The sequence below is a fragment of the Hyla sarda genome, unplaced genomic scaffold, assembly GCF_029499605.1.
Source record: "Hyla sarda isolate aHylSar1 unplaced genomic scaffold, aHylSar1.hap1 scaffold_505, whole genome shotgun sequence".
Taxonomy (NCBI): Eukaryota; Metazoa; Chordata; class Amphibia; order Anura; family Hylidae; genus Hyla; species Hyla sarda.
Genome location: NW_026610516.1, coordinates 222,727 through 240,607, shown reverse-complemented (window position 1 = coordinate 240,607; position 17,881 = coordinate 222,727). Strand labels below are relative to the sequence as shown.

The following is a 17,881-nucleotide window of genomic DNA, read 5'->3' as shown; positions in this document are numbered from 1 at the left end:
ACAACAGGCACAGGACCTAAAAACTAGATTCCGAGAACGAGGCTATAGCAATCGTGTCATCAACAGAGCGTACTGGCGTGCTAAAAGAAGCAATCAGACCACTTTACTTCACCTACCAAAATCTGCCACCCAACCTTCTAAACAGGTGAGGTGCATATTTGATTTTCACTCACGAAGTGCAGAAGTAAGGGAAATCTTGGGCCGACATTGGCCAATTTTGCAAAATGATGAAACACTGGGGTAAGGCCATCCATTTCCTTTAGACGTGCTAAAAAATTTGAAGGATCAACTCGTACAAAGCCACTATACAATTAGATCTGAACCCTACATTTTTGGTTCAAGGGGACCCAAAATGGGAAGCCATCCATGTGGTAACTGCGTTGCATGCACAAACATGGACAGGTGTACTACCTTTCAAAATTCTACAAACTCCCACACATACGATATTAGATATCACATCAATTGTGCAAACCAAAGGTGTCGTCTACATTGCAACGTGTCCCTGCGGGCTATTATATGTTGGCAAAACTATACGCCCGCTCCGTAGAAGGGTTCGGGAACATGTGCTTGACATAAGAATGGCCCTAGAACAACCAGATCGCCCATGTGTAAAAACTATCCCCCGGCATTTTAAGATCAAACATGACTGTGATGCTAGCCTCTTGAGATTCAGAGGCATTGACCATGTACCTGTTGGCCCAAGAGGAGGGAACTGGCAGAAAGTGGTAAGCCCAACGTGAAACACGCTGGATATTTCGACTTGACACGATGATTCCCCAAGGCCTAAATGAGGTTAACAGCTTTGTCCCCCTTTCTGTAGACTTTGGGTGTGACGTGAGATCTCTGACATAGGGTTTTAACCTTTTTATAGTTCATTTTTTAAAATAATTTTAATTGAATTTACACCTTGCTCTTCCTCCTTTTCTACTTAGGAATATTGAGTTATTAGCCTAATGTAATGAATATCTTTGGATGGTGCGGCACCTGGTTCCTTGAATTATGGGATATACCTCATACAAGATCAAACATAAAATTGCGATCATAAGAAGAATATTTTGGACGTTTGTGCAATATATATCCTATGGATTAAGTGCAATATGTAATATCGCATTGTGAATTGGGATTTTTTTACATGACCTGATTAAGTGCAATACACCCTTGGTGTTACCTAATGGGGTTTATGCAATATACTGTGGGCCATATAACCCTAATGTTCTGTTCACCATATGACGGGGGTAATTCTATTCTTTTTCTTTCCTCCTGTTTTCCCTCTTCCCCTCCTTTCCCCTCCCCCCTTCTTTTCTTTTCTTCCCTTCTTTTCTCTTCTCTCCTTTCTTCCCTTCCTTTTTTCCCCTCTTCTCCTTTCCCTTTCCCCTCTCCCCGTTTTCCCCCTTTTCTCCCCTTTCCCTTCTTCCCCCTCCCCCTTCCCTCCCCCTTCCCCTCTTCCCCCTTTCCCCCCCCCCCCCCTTTTTCCCCTTCCCCTCTCCCCCTCCCCTCTCCCCCCCCCCAATCACAACCCCCCCCTTTCCTTTCTTTCTCCTCCCCCCCCCTTTCTTTCTTCTTCCCCCCTCTTTTTCTCCCCCTTTCTTTCCCCCCCCCCCCCCTTCATATGGTATTAATGTATCTAAGATACTGAGTATCAGGACCCACTCCTCCCAAATGGGGATTATTTATTATACCAAGTGACTCGTTTAAAACAGGTATTTTAACATGTTAACATATTTATGAATACAAACAATTATTCCCCCTTTCTTTCCAGTACAGCGCAAGATATGTCACGTCTTCTCACTATGGTGGTGGTCACGGTATGTACACCTCACGTGGTGGTTTGAAATTGATATTAACTTTATCGTTATTTGTTTGTTTGTGACGTGGTGCTTTAGATGTGTGTAATAAAGGTATAAATGTGGGCCCTGTATGTCCTTGTATGTGTTATATGTGGAATTACAATCACATAATCCTAATCACTATGATACTCACACATCACACATTTTTTTACAATCTTCACTTGGCCATTGGAGTACTATCTGTCTCGTTGACGGGTTGATCTCCATCTTAAACAAAAGAAAATTAATACAAAATTATTTCACTTTGTACACTGGGTGTTACATGGTATGGCTCGACCATGAGTATATTTGTACCTGTGGGTGTGAGCCATATCAGTTAACCTAATTCTATAGGTGCCAAGTCACTATTGTTTGTATATAGGGTTGTGACTGTACATAATATGAAATTGTAATTTATTTTTGGTATTGTATATAATTTTTATGTGCAATGAATTGTTGGAGAAGGGGGAGAATAATATTAAATAGGTCACTAGTTGTAATACACAGGATGATATACATAGGTTATTTGGTTTATTTAATATATATATATATTTTTTTTATAATACTTACAGTTTATAATAACTGCTTTACATGTCCCAATAGCTGAGTTAAAGATATCGGCAACTATTGCACTTTTTCACTTTTCATTTTTATTTATCGGTATCGGCAACTATTGCACTTTTTTACTCTTAAACTTTCATCTCTTTTTTACCTGTAGTCAGCACTTTACTGGAGTCTCCAATATATACAAATATAGAGGGAGATCGTTGTTAATATTGTCCCCATGGTTTTGGAGTTAGTTCCCGTATTATGCTTTATTCTATGATGTGTCATGTGACCAGGATGGTCACCTGACATGTCCTCGGCTCAGTCAGCGGGATACTACATGATGGTAGGATCTCGCGATGGTACAATGAATCCCGTGACTCTTAGATCTTTAGGTAGTGAGACCATTCCCCTTGACTCTCGCGATACGCAGTCACATGACACGACGGGTCATGTGACACGGCGCGAAATAAGGAAGCAGGGATGACGCACACCCGGAGGTGAGGCAATACTACCTAGATACATATGATAGGCTATTTAGGTGTATAAATAGGTGGCAGACCCACAGTAAACTACGCCCCGGAAGAAGCATTTAATTGCGAAACGTTGGGTGACGGAGTCCTGGTGTGTCCTTAGAAGGTGAAACTAACAACCTCTTGCTATGTGTATAAATGTATATGGCTGTTACCTTACTGAATGTAGCCACTAGTTGGGACACATTTGTTATTACAAAGTAGGCTCTTTTTAGCCATCTGTATATACAGGTATTTTTTTGGGGATTAACCCCTTGTTCTATGGACCTCCGGTTGTGTATCTGTAGGACCATCTTGGTATTTTGTACCCTTTTTTAAAATGTTTTTAAATGTATGTCCTTTTTTCTAAAACAATAAAGTTTGAAATTTGTGTCCCTGAATACCTTGGTTTTTTCTTTGATGTCCTAATTTTGCATGGTATGGAACATACAAATAGATGTTGGCACTCTATATGCATCACTTCTGATATTGCAAGAAATGCCCCCTATATTTTATTAAGCTGCTCAGCCCGTGTTTGGAAATACCCCCGCTTAGGCCATATTTGGTTCCTTGGCCGCGTGGTAGGACCCCAAAGGAGAGGAGCCCCCTTTGGCTTTCAGGGCATCATTATATGAATAGTCCCCATTCATGCTGCGTTTCTGCAGTATCGGTGTCCGTTTTCATGTCAAAAAAGGGATCCAATGTATACTGTACCCGTCTCATTCAGAAATAAATGGAGCTGCTACAGTATACGTCATCATCACTCTTTTTGAAATGATGCTGACGGATACCTCTAACACTGCGGAAACGCAGTATGAATGGGACGCAGTGTAGGGTCACATAGAGCGCATCCGTGGCTTATTTCACACTGCGGATTCCCCCCAGCAGTCACAAGGGCGAGATCACTGCTGCGGCTGGGTAGCTCAGTGTGTCCGCTCATGACTGCCGTCGGGAAATCCGCCGCTATTAGTGGACACACAAAGCTACCCAGCCGCAGCAGGGAGCTCATTATTGTGACTGTTGGTGGGCATCCGCAGCACGTAATATGCTGCGGATGTGCACCGTATGATCCTACAGATTATACATTTTCTACTATATTTATTTAATAAATGTGTTTTTTTTTTTTTACACTTTTTTTATACTTCTTGTTTTTATACACTTTTATTTCTTTTTTCACTTTACTTTTTTTTTAAATAATTTAAGGTTTTTATTTTCAAAAGAAATAACATTGTACAAATGAAGTACATGACTTATCAAGGAAGGAGCAATATCCTGAGAAACTATATGTCAATAAACAATGGAAGCAAGTCGTACCCAAAGTACAAACATGGTAAGACAATCAGCAAATTAGACACTAGTGATTAGCCTATGAAGCTCCCCCAAGAGGGAGTGTAGAGAATACAAAAAAGAATCAGGAGAGAAGAGGGGGGGGGGGGGGGCAGCAGGAATCAAATAGCAGAGAAGTCCTAAAGGGAGAGAGAAAGGAAGGAGCAGGAACCGAGACAATGCAGGTAGAGTCACAAGGAGACATAGGGTGCACAAACAAGAGCCACCAGGGAGGGAGACACAAAGGACAACAACGTGAAGGGGAAAAATGAAGAGAAGGGATGGGCCAGGAAGAGGGGACGAGGGACTCTTATGAACTAGGGGCGGGGGACAAGCAAAGCGCTATGCTCAGGGGATGATTGGAATGACAACCACTCGGACCACATTTTTGCGTACCGGTCATTCTCCGCAGGGGATACAGCCATCAATTCCTCCATTCTCTGGGTCAGTGAGATTTCCGCCAACCACTCTCCAACCGTAGGGGCTCAAGAGATCTCCACCTACGGGAAATGACGCGCCGCTTGGAGCAGGTTACGGAGTAGGGATTTCCGTATGGATCTAGCAGACATAGGAAGGTGGAGAAGCAGCATGGATGCAGGGGAACTGGGAAGGACAATGTTCGTCACCTTCCGGATAACCTGGAGGACCGTGGACCAAAAGGAGGATAATTTAGGGCATGACCACCATATATGTGTCATATTGCCTATTGAGGTCCCACAGCGCCAACAGGAGTCCGGAACCTGAGGAAACCATCTATGCAATTGAGCCGGGGTGCGATACCAGCGAGAGAGGACCTTATAGTTCGTCTCTTGTGCTTTGCACGCAATGACAGATTTAAGGGAGAGCTGAAAGCATTTGGCCCATTGACTCGGAGTCAACGACAAACCGAGTTCCCGTTCCCACGCAGCGCAAAACGCAGGTAGAGAGGACGCATGCCGGGATAGCAACAGGCGGTAGAGAAAGCCTATGGTGTGCGGAGGAACCGGAGGTGTTAAGCATAGCCTCTCAAATGTGGATAACTCCCTGTGCAGTTTTGCTGAACGCTTAGTAGCCACGTAAAAATGTTGTAGTTGTGCATAGAGCAAGAAACTACTACCTCCTGGGCTGTCCTCCTTGATCAGAGAGGCCATGGGTAACAGCCCCGCTGGGGTAAGGACCTGATAAAAACGTAAAGAAGGCTTATCTGGGACTTTGAGTAAGTTCGACGGAGAGAGTCCCGGAGGGAAGGCGGGGTTATCAGTGACAGGAAGCATCGGCCCCTTAGGATCTACTAAGGAGTCCCCTCCACCCCGCCCACCCAACACCAAAAGCGTTTTCCAGGATGTGAAGGACAAGGAAGCTAAGGAGGAGGGGGGGCAGTGGCCAAGTCCAAGGCAATCCAGCCAAGTTACCCGCGTATACCTCGTGAGCAAGCCGCACCCAGAGTTTGGAGTCATAGTTGTGTATAAGATCTAGAAGTCTGGCATGCATAGCAGCCAGATAATAGAGGCGGCAGTCTGGGAGGCCCAGGCCCCCCCCCCCCTCCTTTGGCCTAAACAACACCTTTCGGCTAAGACGAGGACGCCCTCTCGCCCAGATGAATGAGCCAAACCTATTTTGTAGCGTGCGCCAATATGAAGTGGGCAAATGGATCGGTATGGTCTGTAGCAAGTACAGTAATTTAGGCAACAGAGTCATTTTGATGGCGTTAACTCTTCCGAACCATGAGAGGGTCCTAGTCTGCCATCGCTCCAGATGAGAAGTAAAATGAGAAAGGAGAGGGGCGAAGTTGCGTTGATACAAAAGGGACAGGTCTGAGGGAATCGTGGTACCTAGATATTTAATTCCCCGGGACGGCCATGAGAAGGAGTAATTGGATCTAAGTCTCTCCAGTTCTAAACCCGAGAGAGAGACGTTCAGGGCCTCGGATTTAGACTTTTTTTTTTTTATGCTTTGGAATACTTAATATTCCAAAAGCATTGCAGATATATGCTGCCTGCTAGTTTTACACAAGCAGGCAGCATATGAGGACGTGCCTCTGGCACTTCCTCACAGGCAATAACCGGGGCAGACCTGGGGGTCCTTGTAAAGACCCCCGGCTGCCCAGGTAAGCAGCAGCACCCCGCGATCATTGCGGGGTGCTACAGGAGAGAGACAGAGGGATCCCCCTCCCTCTGTCAAAACTCCTTACAGCTCGCGGTCGCTTCTGACCGCGGCTGTAAGGGTTAAACTGCCGGGACCGAAGTTTACTTCAGTCCCGGCAGTGCGGCAGGGTCCCGGCTGTGTGTTACAGCTGAGTCCCTGCCGTGATCTCGTGGGTGCTGCCCAGTGCACCCACGAGATCACGGCAGGGACTCAGCTGTAACACACAGCCGGGACCCTGCCGCACTGCCTGGACCGAAGCCATGGACGAGTATACACGTTCTGGCGCGGGAACGTGCATCCTGCCTGGACTTGTATACACGTCCATGGTCGTTAAGGGGTTAAAGAAGTCCGATCGGCCTGACGAATCGATCAGGCGCGAGAAACGGTCTGTCGCCAGCTTGCATACCCCCGCATGTGTTCCACTTCGCTCCCCTGTCTGTAAGCCCGTTTTCACTACCCGAGTGAATTAAAGAAGTCCCTGTTTCAAGAACCTGGTGAGTGCTCCGCTTTTGTCCTTTCTACAACATCTATTATAATAATACACATTGGGGGAGATGTATGAAAACCTGTGAAGAGGAAAAGTTGACTAGTTGCCCATAACAACCAATCAGATCGCTGCTTTCACTTTTCAGAGGCTTTTTAAAAATGAAAGAAGCGATCTGATTGGTTGTTATGGGCAATTTAGCAACTTTTCCTCTTCACGGGTTTTGATAAATCTCCCCCAGTGTTTTTTTGGCAAAAATACCACAATAAGGGCATCTTGGGAGAAAAGAAATGAAGGAGCAGTTTTTTGTGGTGTTTATTCCTGGCCAAAAAAAAAAACTTTAAAAAAAAGTGGCTTGGCCTGGAATTAAACAAACTTAAAGTAGGGGGGGGGGGGGGGGAAGTATTTAGTCAGCCACCAATTGTGCAAGTTCTCCCCCTTATAAAGATGAGGCTGTAATTTTCCTCATAGGTTATAACCTCAACTATGAGAGACAGAATGAGAAAAAAAATCCATAAAATCCCATTGTCTGATTTTTAAAGAATTTATTTGCAAATTATGGTGGAAAATAAGTATTTGGTCACCAACAAACAAGGAAGATTTCTGCCTCTCACAGACCTGTAACTTCTTCTATAAGAGTCTCCTCTGTCCTCCACTCGTTACCTGTATTAATGGCTCCTGTATGAACTTGTTATCAGTATAAAAGACACCTGTCCACAACCTCAAACAGTCACACTCCAAACTCCACTATGGCCAAGACCAAAGAGCTGTCGAAGGACACCAGAAACAACATTGTAGACCTGCACCAGGCTGGGAAGAGTGAATCTGAAATAGGCAATTAGCTTGGTGTGAAGAAAATCAACTGTGGAAGCAATTATTAGAAAATGGAAGACCTACAAGACCACTGATAATCTCCCTCCATCTGGGGCTCCACACAAGATCTCACCCCGTGGTGTCAAAATGATCACAAGAACGGTGAGCAAAAAATCCCAGAACCACACGGGGGACCTAGTGAATGACCTGCAGAAACATTATTAAGAAGCAACATTCAGGCAATAAGAGGCGTGTGTATAGATATCCAGTTACTCCCCTGATAGGAACAAAGCCATGGATGCTGTTCTGTAGGACTTAGATCACATTTCATTTCTATCAGGGACAATCAGGACTGAAGTTTGGAGATGTTCATGTTAAAGGGGTACTCCGGTGCTTAGACATCTTATCCCCTATCCAAAGGATAGGGGATAAGATGCCTGACCGCGGGAGTCCTGCCGCTGGGGACCCCTGTGATTTTGCACACGGCACCCCGTTTGTAATCAGTCCCCGGAGCGTGTTCGCTCCGGGTCTGATTACAGGCGATCACCGGGCGGGCGGCGTGTGACGTCACGCCTGCGCACCCGTGTGACGTCACGCTCCGCCCCTCAATGCAAGCCTATGGGAAGGGGCGTGACAGGTATCACATCCCCTCCCGTAGGCTTGCATTGAGGTGCGGAGCGTGACGTCACACGGGGACGCAGGCGTGACGTCACACACTGCCCGCCCTGTGATCGCCCGTAATCAGAACATGCTCCGGGGACTGATTACAAACGGGGTGCTGTGTGCAAGATCACAGGGGTCCCTAGCGGCAGGACCCCCGCGGTCAGGCATCTTATCCCCTATCCTTTGGATAGGGGATAAGATGTCTAAGCACCGGAGTACCCCTTTAAGTTCATTGGACTATTATTTAGTTTTTCTTAAAATGTATTGTCCCTTAGAATCCTTTATACTTAAACATCTGTTTTGACTGATGAAACTTCTCTCGTGTGAATTTTCACATGTTTAACAAGATCTGATTTTTGTGTAAAACATTTCCCACACTCTGAACATGAATACGGTTTCTCTCCTGTGTGAATTCGTTCATGTCTTATACGAGAGGATATATCTCTAAAACATTTCCCACATTCTGAACATGAATACGGCTTCTCTCCAGTGTGAATTCTCTCATGGGTAACAAGATGTGATTTAAGTGTAAAACATTTCCCACATTCTGAGCACGAATATGGCTTCTCTCCTGTGTGAATCCTCTCATGTGCAACAAGACATGATTTGAGAGTAAAACATTTTCCACATTCTAAGCATAAGTAGGGCTTCTCTCCACTGTGACTTTTCTCATGTCTTACAAGATCTGATATATTTTTAAAGCATTTTCCACATTCTGAGCATGAATATTGCTTCTCTTCGCTGTGACTTCTCTGATGTCTAACAAGCTCTGATTTATTTATAAAGCATTTTCCACATTCTGAACATGAATACGGCTTCTCTCCTGTGTGACTTCTCTCATGTGTTGTTAGAGCCGATTGATCTTGAAAACATTTTCCACATTCTGTACATGAATATGGCTTCTCTCCTGTGTGATTTCTCTCATGTCTAACAAGATGCGATTTTCTTATAAAACATTTCCCACATTCTGAACATGAATATGGCTTCTCTCCTGTGTGACTTTTCTCATGTGCAACAAGATGTGATTTATATATAAAAATTTTCCCACATTCAGAGCATGAATATGGCTTCTCTTCTGTGTGAAATCTCTTGTGATTGAAAAGATCTGATTCTCTTGTAAATTGTTTCCCACATTCCTCACAATATAAACCTTTCCCATGTTCCTGCTCTGTCCTTGTGGTAACAATGTGTGGTTGGTCAGGAGAAGGTTCCTCATGATCAGGTAGATTATTATAGGATAGATCTGGATGGACATTAGGGGTAAGGAGGTCTTCTCCTGAGGAGCGCTCCATCATATCTTCATCTTCTCCTTTATCATTCAGGGATAACATGAAGTTTCCCTCAGAATTCTTACTGGGATTTTCTGTTGGGAATAAAGTCGATGTTATTGTTGTTGTTGTGGAGACATTTATAACATTTCTATTGGTCTGTATACACAAGTGCAGTTTTGATGCTGTTTGAGGATTTTTTTTTTTTGTCATATATGGAGTCAACTAGAAGTAGACATCTTTGTGTCTGATCATTAAAGGGGTTACCCAGGAAAAAACTTTCTTTTATATATCAACTGGCTCCAGAAAGTTAAACAGATTTGTAAATTACTTCTATTAAAAAATCTTAATCTTTTCAGTACTTATGAGCTTCTGAAGTTAAGGTTGTTCTTTTCTGTCTAAGTGCTCTCTGATGACACGTGTCTCGGGAACCGCCCAGTTTAGAAGAGGTTTGCTATGGGGATTTGCTTCTAAACTGGGTGTTTCCCGAGACACGTGTCATCAGAGAGCACTTAGACAGAAAAGAACAACTTGACTTCATCAGCTCATAAGTACTGAAAGGATTAAGATTTACAAATCTGTTTAACTTTTTATAAAAAAAAAGTTTTTTCCTGGATAACCCCTTTAAAGGGGTACTCCGATGGAATTTTTTTTTTTTATGAACTGGTGCCACAAAGTTAAACAGATTTGTAAATGAATCCTTCCAGTACTGCTGTATGATTCACAGGAAGTTATTTTTTTGTCTGACCACAGTGCTCTCTGCTGACACCTATGTCCATGTCAGGAACTGTCCAGAGCAGGAGAGGTTTGCTATAGGGATTTGCTGTGGACAATTGCTGACATGGATAGAGGAGAGCACTGTGGTCAGACAGAAAGGAAATTCAAAAATATAAAAACTTCCTCTGTATTATACAGCAGCTGATAAGTACTGGACGGATTAAGATTTTTTTTATAAAAGTAATTTATGAATCTGTTTAACTTTCTGGCACAAGAGGATTTAAAAAAATAAAAAAATAAAAATAAATAAATAAAAGTTTTCCAGTGGAGTAACCCTATGAGATCACATTACACATAAAATTAGAGTAAATCCACCATCTTGTCGGTCACATAAAGGTCAGAGATTATCTTCTATCACACTTAGGGGAAAAACACCCAAAAATGTCCCACCCCACGAGGTCCTTAGGGCAGAAGGGACAGAAGTCTCTATTTACAGTCAGGGCCGGCTCCACCTATAGGCAAAATAGGCAGCTGCCTAGGGCACCCGCTTTCTATTTACAGTCCCATAGGTTATGTGGGGGACGACTACGGTCACCAGGACTGGACTCCGACTACCGACCAAATCCACATCTCTAATAAGTCAGGAGATCCTGAAACTGAGGGACCCCTCCCTACATTCCCACACTTGGCCCCAAACAAGGACATTGAGGAGGAACATTATCACTATTATATAATAATGACGGTTTCACAAGGGTTCGGTGGGTTCTTCAGACCCCAGGAAACAAAATTGTCTAAGTCCAGGGAAACGTCTCGTTCCGGGGTTTTTCCCCTAAGTGCGATATGAGAATCTAATGTGACTCCAATTCTGACAACTGGACAATGGTGTAAATGGTTCTGTCACCGAGCTCAACTTCTATACAGTATCATCGACAGGTGTCCATGTCAGGCAATTATCTGTGTATAAGGACCATTAATGTGTCCCACAAATGTTAAAGGGGTACTCCAGCGCTAAGACATCTTATCCCTATTCAAAGGATAGGGGATAAGATGCCTGATCGCGGGGGGTCCCGCCACTGGGGACCCCCGTGATCTTCCACACCGCACCCCCATTAGAATCAGTCCCCGGAGCATGTTCGCTCCAGGTCTGATTACTGGCGATCACAGCCCCGCCCCCTCAATGCAAGCCTATGGGAGGTGGCGTCACAGCTGTCAGCTGATGACTGCCGATCACGGGGCAGGAGCATTGTGACATCACAGCCCCGCCCCCGTGTGACATCACGCTCCGCCCCCTCAATGCAAGCCTATGGGAGGGGGCGTGACGGCTGTCACTCCCCCTCCCATAGGCTTGCATTGAGGGGGCGGAGTGTGATGTCACACGGGGGCGGGGCTGTGACGTCACAATGCTCCGGCCCCGTGATCGGCAGTAATCAGACCCAGAGTGAACACGCTCCGGGGGCTGATTCTAACGGGGTGCTGCGTGCAAGATCACAGGGGTCCCCAGCGGCGGGATAGGGGATAAGATGTCTTGGCGCCGGAGTACCCCTTTAATGCCCCCTCTAATCTGACAGCAGGTGTGGGGCAATTCATGTGTAACCTGGCAGTACAAATGTCATAGGAACCATGTGACCCCATTGGGAATATTAGTGATTGGCTCATATTCCATTAAATGAGACCACATATAAGTGTCTGCAGGGGGGAGGGGCTTCTGGAATTTTGATTCTCCATTAAAAATGTCACTGGTGATTTTGCAGCTCTATGGTGACTGATGGTGACTCTCAGTGTTCACCGTGTCCGTCCATCTCGTGCTATCGGTCTCCGGGGTCTTCCAGAAAATGTCGTAGCAGCAAACTGAATATTTCTCTGTCCTTCTTGTCGTCCTTCCATCCAGGGACCAACGCTCATACAGAACGTCTAAATCAGTCCCTGGAACAATACTCAAGGTGCTTCATGTCTGATCATTAGTCAGACTGGGTGGATTATCTGTCCCTGTGTTCTGACCTTTGCCTGCATTTTGACTTCCCTTTTTCCTGCTGATTTTGTACTAAGCTACTCTCTTGGTTAGACCTTGGCTTGCTTGACTCGGATTGTCTTTTGTGTACTGCGCTGCTCTCTAGATTTTGACTTTCAGGCTTGTCCCCGATTAACCTCTTTTCTGCTCATTTGGTACCTATTGCGGCCATGTGTTCGTGTCCTGGCCTGTCTGACCTTCCCTTATGCCCCATGCACCTAAAGTGTAGGGACTATTACCCACTTGACTAAAGCATTGTATGGAGACCAGACCGCAGAGCCTATTAGGGAACAGAAGTCAGTCAATCTCTTGTTGGGCAGTCATGGAAGATGACTAACAAAAAAGAAGAAAAATAAGAGATGGGAAAAAAGATGTCACATACTTGGTAGGGCCCAGTCTATAACGATCTCAAGTCCATTTATTACCGTATTTTTCGCCCTATAGGACGCACCGGCGTATAAGACGCACCCAATTTTAAAGGTGCAAAATCTAGAAAAAAAGATTCTGCACCCAACAGTGATCTTCAACCTGCGGACCTCCAGATGTTGCAAAACTACAACTCCCAGCATGCCCGGACAGCCGTTGGCTGTCCGGGCATGCTGGGAGTTGTAGTTTTGCAACATCTGGAGGTCCGCAGGTTAAAGACCACTGGTATAGGAGGTAATACTCACATGTTCCCGCCGCTCCGGACCCGTCACCGCTGCCTTGGATGTCGCTCCATCGCTGTCGCAGTGTCCCTGTGGTGTCCCCGACGCTCTGGACGTCTTCTTCCCCGGGATCCACGCTCTCCGTCACAGTCATCACGTCGCTACGCACGCCGCTCCTATTGGTTGACGGGACGGCGTGCGCGATGACGACGAAGGAGAGCGCCACCATGCAGGGGATCCCGGCACGGAGCAGACACCGAGGAGGCAGGTAAGGTCCCTCCCGGTGTCCTGTAAGCTGTTCGTGACGCCGCGAACAGCCCGACTGAGCAGCCGGGTTAGTGTCACTTTCGCTTCAGACGCGGCGGTCAGATTTGATCGGCGCGTCTGAAGGGTTAATACAGGGCATCACCGCGATCGGTGATGTCCAGTATTAGCCGCGGGTCCCGGCCGTTGATGGCCGCAGGGACCGCCGCGATAGGTGTGTGTATTCGCCGTATAAGACGCACCGACTCCCCCCCCCCCCCCAGTTTTGCGCACCAACTTTCCCCCCCCCCCCAGAAAAAGTGCGTCTTATACGGCAAAAAATACGTTAATTCAAGTAGAAAGACCTGGTCGCACATCTACAACATGCAGAGTAATCTAAAGCTACTTGATGATCATGAAGTGCAGCCCGCTAGCAACGTCACGGCCACCGGTATGTAGCGGGTCCCTAACATAAAATGGTGGTGCACCACCTCCGCCGCAACAACAGTGTCCACAGGGGGAACGACCCACTGGCAGAGCAGCCCCGATGCCGTCGGAACCACTTACTGAGCCACACCTCCCCACAGACATGGCGGCGCCGCAGCAGCAATGGACACCGGACAGCACTGCACCAGTGTGAACAGATGTAAAAGCTCACTTACCCTGTGCTCCCAATCAGAGACTGACAGAAAAAAATAGGGCCCTATGCGGCAATATTCAAAATTAATAAATTTTGCTGAGAAGCATAGGTTCACTGTGCATGTTTGTGGATGTGCGACCAGGTCTGTTTTTTTCTCTACTTGAATTCCCATTGTGTTTTCTACCCCACTCATTTTTTGTTTTTTTACTTGGTCAGCACTCTGCCCCTCCCCCTTAGCTCAGGCCTATATAAATTGGAAGGAAGCCGCATAGGGCCCTGTTTATTCTGGCAGAGCACAAAGTGAGCTTTTATGCCTGTTCACACTGGTGCGGTGCAGCGTCCATTGCTGCTGTGGCGTAGTTTCTGTGGGGAGGCGCGCCCAGGGACGGCTTCGGGTAGCATTGGGACTGCTCTGCCAGTGGGTCGTACCCCTGTGGCCGCTGGTGTTGTGGCGAGGGGGTGGTCGCTGCTCAGACCAGTACCATTTTATACTAGAGACCTGCTACATACAGGTGGACGTGACGTGGCGAGCGGGCTAGCACATCATTATCATAAAAAACAAATAATACAATAACGACCTGTTAGTTTATTCCATTTTGCTGAGAACCTTAGATTACTGTGCATGTTGCAGATCTGCGACCAGGTCTTTTTTTTTTCCCTACTTGAATTCATATTTCTTTACCCTGGAACAGGATAATGCTGCCCGATCCTTCACCATTACTATAAAGAGTGACCCAGAGCTACTGGATGGATTTCTATGTTACTAGGTAGTGAGAGTGATATCTATATATATGTCTCTTCTTACCTTGTGATGTGAGGGGCCGGTGATCCTCCATCATGACTATGTCCTGGTACAGATCCTTGTGTCCTTCTACATACTCCCACTCCTCCATGGAGAAATAGACCGCCACATCCTGACACCTTATAGGAACCTGACACACAATTATACCGTCATCACCAGACCCCTCCATTACTGTATAATGTCCCAGCAGTGTCACCTATCTAATCACCACCAGACCCCTCCATTACTGTATAATGTCCCAGCAGTGTCACCTCTCCAGTCATCACCAGACCCCTCCATTACTGTATAATGTCCCAGCAGTGTCACCTCTCTAATCATCACCAGACCCCTCCATTACTGTATAATGTCCCAGCAGTGTCACCTCTCTAATCATCACCAGACCCCTCCATTACTATATAATGTCCCAGCAGTGTCACCTCTCCAGTCATCACCAGACCCCTCCATTACTGTATAATGTCCCAGCAGTGTCACCTCTCCAATCATCACCAGACCCCTCCATTACTGTATAATGTCCCAGCAGTGTCACCTCTCCAGTCATCATCAGACCCCTCCATTACTGTATAATGTCCCAGCAGTGTCACCTCTCTAATCATCACCAGTCCCCTCCATTACTGTATAATGTCCCAGCAGTGTCACCTCTCCAGTCATCACCAGACCCCTCCATTACTGTATAATGTCCCAGCAGTGTCACCTCTCTAATCATCACCAGACCGCTCCATTACTGTATAATGTCCCAGCAGTGTCACCTCTCTAATCATCACCAGACCCCTCCATTACTGTATAATGTCCCAGCAGTGTCACCTCTCTAATCATCACCAGACCCCTCCATTACTGTATAATGTCCCAGCAGTGTCACCTCTCTAATCATCACCAGACCCCTCCATTACTGTATAATGTCCCAGCAGGGTCACCTCTCCAGTCATCACCAGACCCCTCCATTACTGTATAATGTCCCAGCAGTGTCACCTCTCTAATCATCACCAGTCCCCTCCATTACTGTATAATGTCCCAGCAGTGTCACCTCTCCAGTCATCACCAGACCCCTCCATTACTGTATAATGTCCCAGCAGTGTCACCTCTCTAATCATCACCAGACTCCTCCATTACTGTATAATGTCCCAGCAGTGTCACCTCTCTAATCATCACCAGACCCCTCCATTACTGTATAATGTCCCAGCAGTGTCACCTCTCCAGTCATCACCAGACCACTCCATTACTGTATAATGTCCCAGCAGTGTCACCTCTCTAATCATCACCAGACCCCTCCATTACTGTATAATGTCCCAGCAGGGTCACCTCTCCAGTCATCACCAGACCCCTCCATTACTGTATAATGTCCCAGCAGGGTCACCTCTCCAGTCATCACCAGACCCCTCCATTACTGTATAATGTCCAAGCAGTGTCACCTCTCCAGTCATCACCAGACCCCTCCATTACTGTATAATGTCCCAGCAGTGTCACCTCTCCAGTCATCACCAGACCCCTCCATTACTGTATAATGTCCCAGCAGTGTCACCTCTCCAGTCATCACCAGACCCCTCCATTACTGTATAATGTCCCAGCAGTGTCACCTCTCCAGTCATCACCAGACCCCTCCATTACTGTATAATGTCCCAGCAGTGTCACCTCTCCAGTCATCACCAGACCCCTCCATTACTGTATAATGTCCCAGCAGGGTCACCTCTCCAGTCATCACCAGACCCCTCCATTACTGTATAATGTCCCAGCAGTGTCACCTCTCCAGTCATCACCAGACCCCTCCATTACTGTATAATGTCCCAGCAGTGTCACCTCTCCAGTCATCACCAGACCCCTCCATTACTGTATAATGTCCCAGCAGTGTCACCTCTCTAATCATCACCAGACCCCTCCATTACTGTATAATGTCCCAGCAGTGTCACCTCTCTAATCATCACCAGACCCCTCCATTACTATATAATATCCCAGCAGTGTCACCTCTCTAATCATCACCAGACCCCTCCATTACTGTATAATGTCCCAACAGTGTCACCTCTCCAGTCATCACCAGACCCCTCCATTACTGTATAATGTCTCAACAGTGTCACCTCTCTAATCATCACCAGACCCCTCCATTACTGTATAATGTCCCAGCAGGGTCACCTCTCCAGTCATCACCAGACCCCTCCATTACTGTATAATGTCCCAGCAATGTCACCTCTCTAATCATCACCAGACCCCTCCATTACTGTATAATGTCCCAGCAGTGTCACCTCTCTAATCATCCCCAGACCCCTCCATTACTGTATAATGTCCCAGCAGTGTCACCTCTCCAGTCATCACCAAACCCCTCCATTACTGTATAATGTCCCAGCAGTGTCACCTCTCTAGTCATTACCAGACCCCTCCATTACTGTATAATGTCCCAGCAGTGTCACCTCTCCAGTCATCACCAGACCCCTCCATTACTGTATAATGTCCCAGCAGTGTCACCTCTCCAGTCATCACCAAACCCCTCCATTACTGTATAATGTCCCAGCAGTGTCACCTCTCTAGTCATTACCAGACCCCTCCATTACTGTATAATGTCCCAGCAGTGTCACCTCTCCAGTCATCACCAGACCCCTCCATTATTGTATAATGTCCCAGCAGTGTCACCTCTCCAGACATCACCAGACCCCTCCATTACTGTATAATGTCCCAGCAGGGTCACCTCTCCAGTCAGCAGCTCAGTGATCCTGTGGGTGAGTTCTAGGATCTTCTTCTCATGTATCGGTGAGTGAGGTGGAGGCTCTGTGATGGGGCCCCGGGTCCTGCTCCGTCCTCCTGACTCATGGAGATGGCTGCTGGGGGCCACACACTCCCACACTCACCAGACCCCTCCATTACTGTATAATGTCCCAGCAGTGTCACCTCTCTAATCATCACCAGACCCCTCCATTACTATATAATATCCCAGCAGTGTCACCTCTCTAATCATCACCAGACCCCTCCATTACTGTATAATGTCCCAACAGTGTCACCTCTCCAGTCATCACCAGACCCCTCCATTACTGTATAATGTCTCAACAGTGTCACCTCTCTAATCATCACCAGACCCCTCCATTACTGTATAATGTCCCAGCAGGGTCACCTCTCCAGTCATCACCAGACCCCTCCATTACTGTATAATGTCCCAGCAATGTCACCTCTCTAATCATCACCAGACCCCTCCATTACTGTATAATGTCCCAGCAGTGTCACCTCTCTAATCATCCCCAGACCCCTCCATTACTGTATAATGTCCCAGCAGTGTCACCTCTCC

General features: G+C 46.5%; 1 protein-coding gene across 1 annotated transcript; it reads right to left on the bottom strand.

Moving 5' to 3' along the window:
* Positions 1-8,512: 8,512 nt before the first annotated feature.
* On the bottom strand, positions 8,513-17,408 carry LOC130337691 (gastrula zinc finger protein XlCGF17.1-like). The gene is made up of 3 exons (XM_056553963.1): positions 17,291-17,408; positions 14,623-14,749; positions 8,513-9,657 (listed from the first exon to the last, which is right to left on the bottom strand). Exons 2-3 carry the CDS (start codon positions 14,708-14,710, stop codon positions 8,582-8,584), a joined length of 1,164 nt encoding a protein of 387 aa, XP_056409938.1. The 5' UTR covers positions 14,711-14,749; positions 17,291-17,408; the 3' UTR covers positions 8,513-8,581.
* Positions 17,409-17,881: the final 473 nt, after the last annotated feature.

Excerpts from the sequence above, each read along its gene's own strand:
- LOC130337691 (XM_056553963.1), bottom strand. The coding sequence starts at position 14,710 with ATGGAGGAGTGGGAGTATGTAGAAGGACACAAGGATCTGTACCAGGAC. Across the intron at positions 9,658-14,622 it reads CCGGCCCCTCACATCACAAG|AAAATCCCAGTAAGAATTCT; the intron begins GTAAGAAGAGAC and ends TATTCCCAACAG.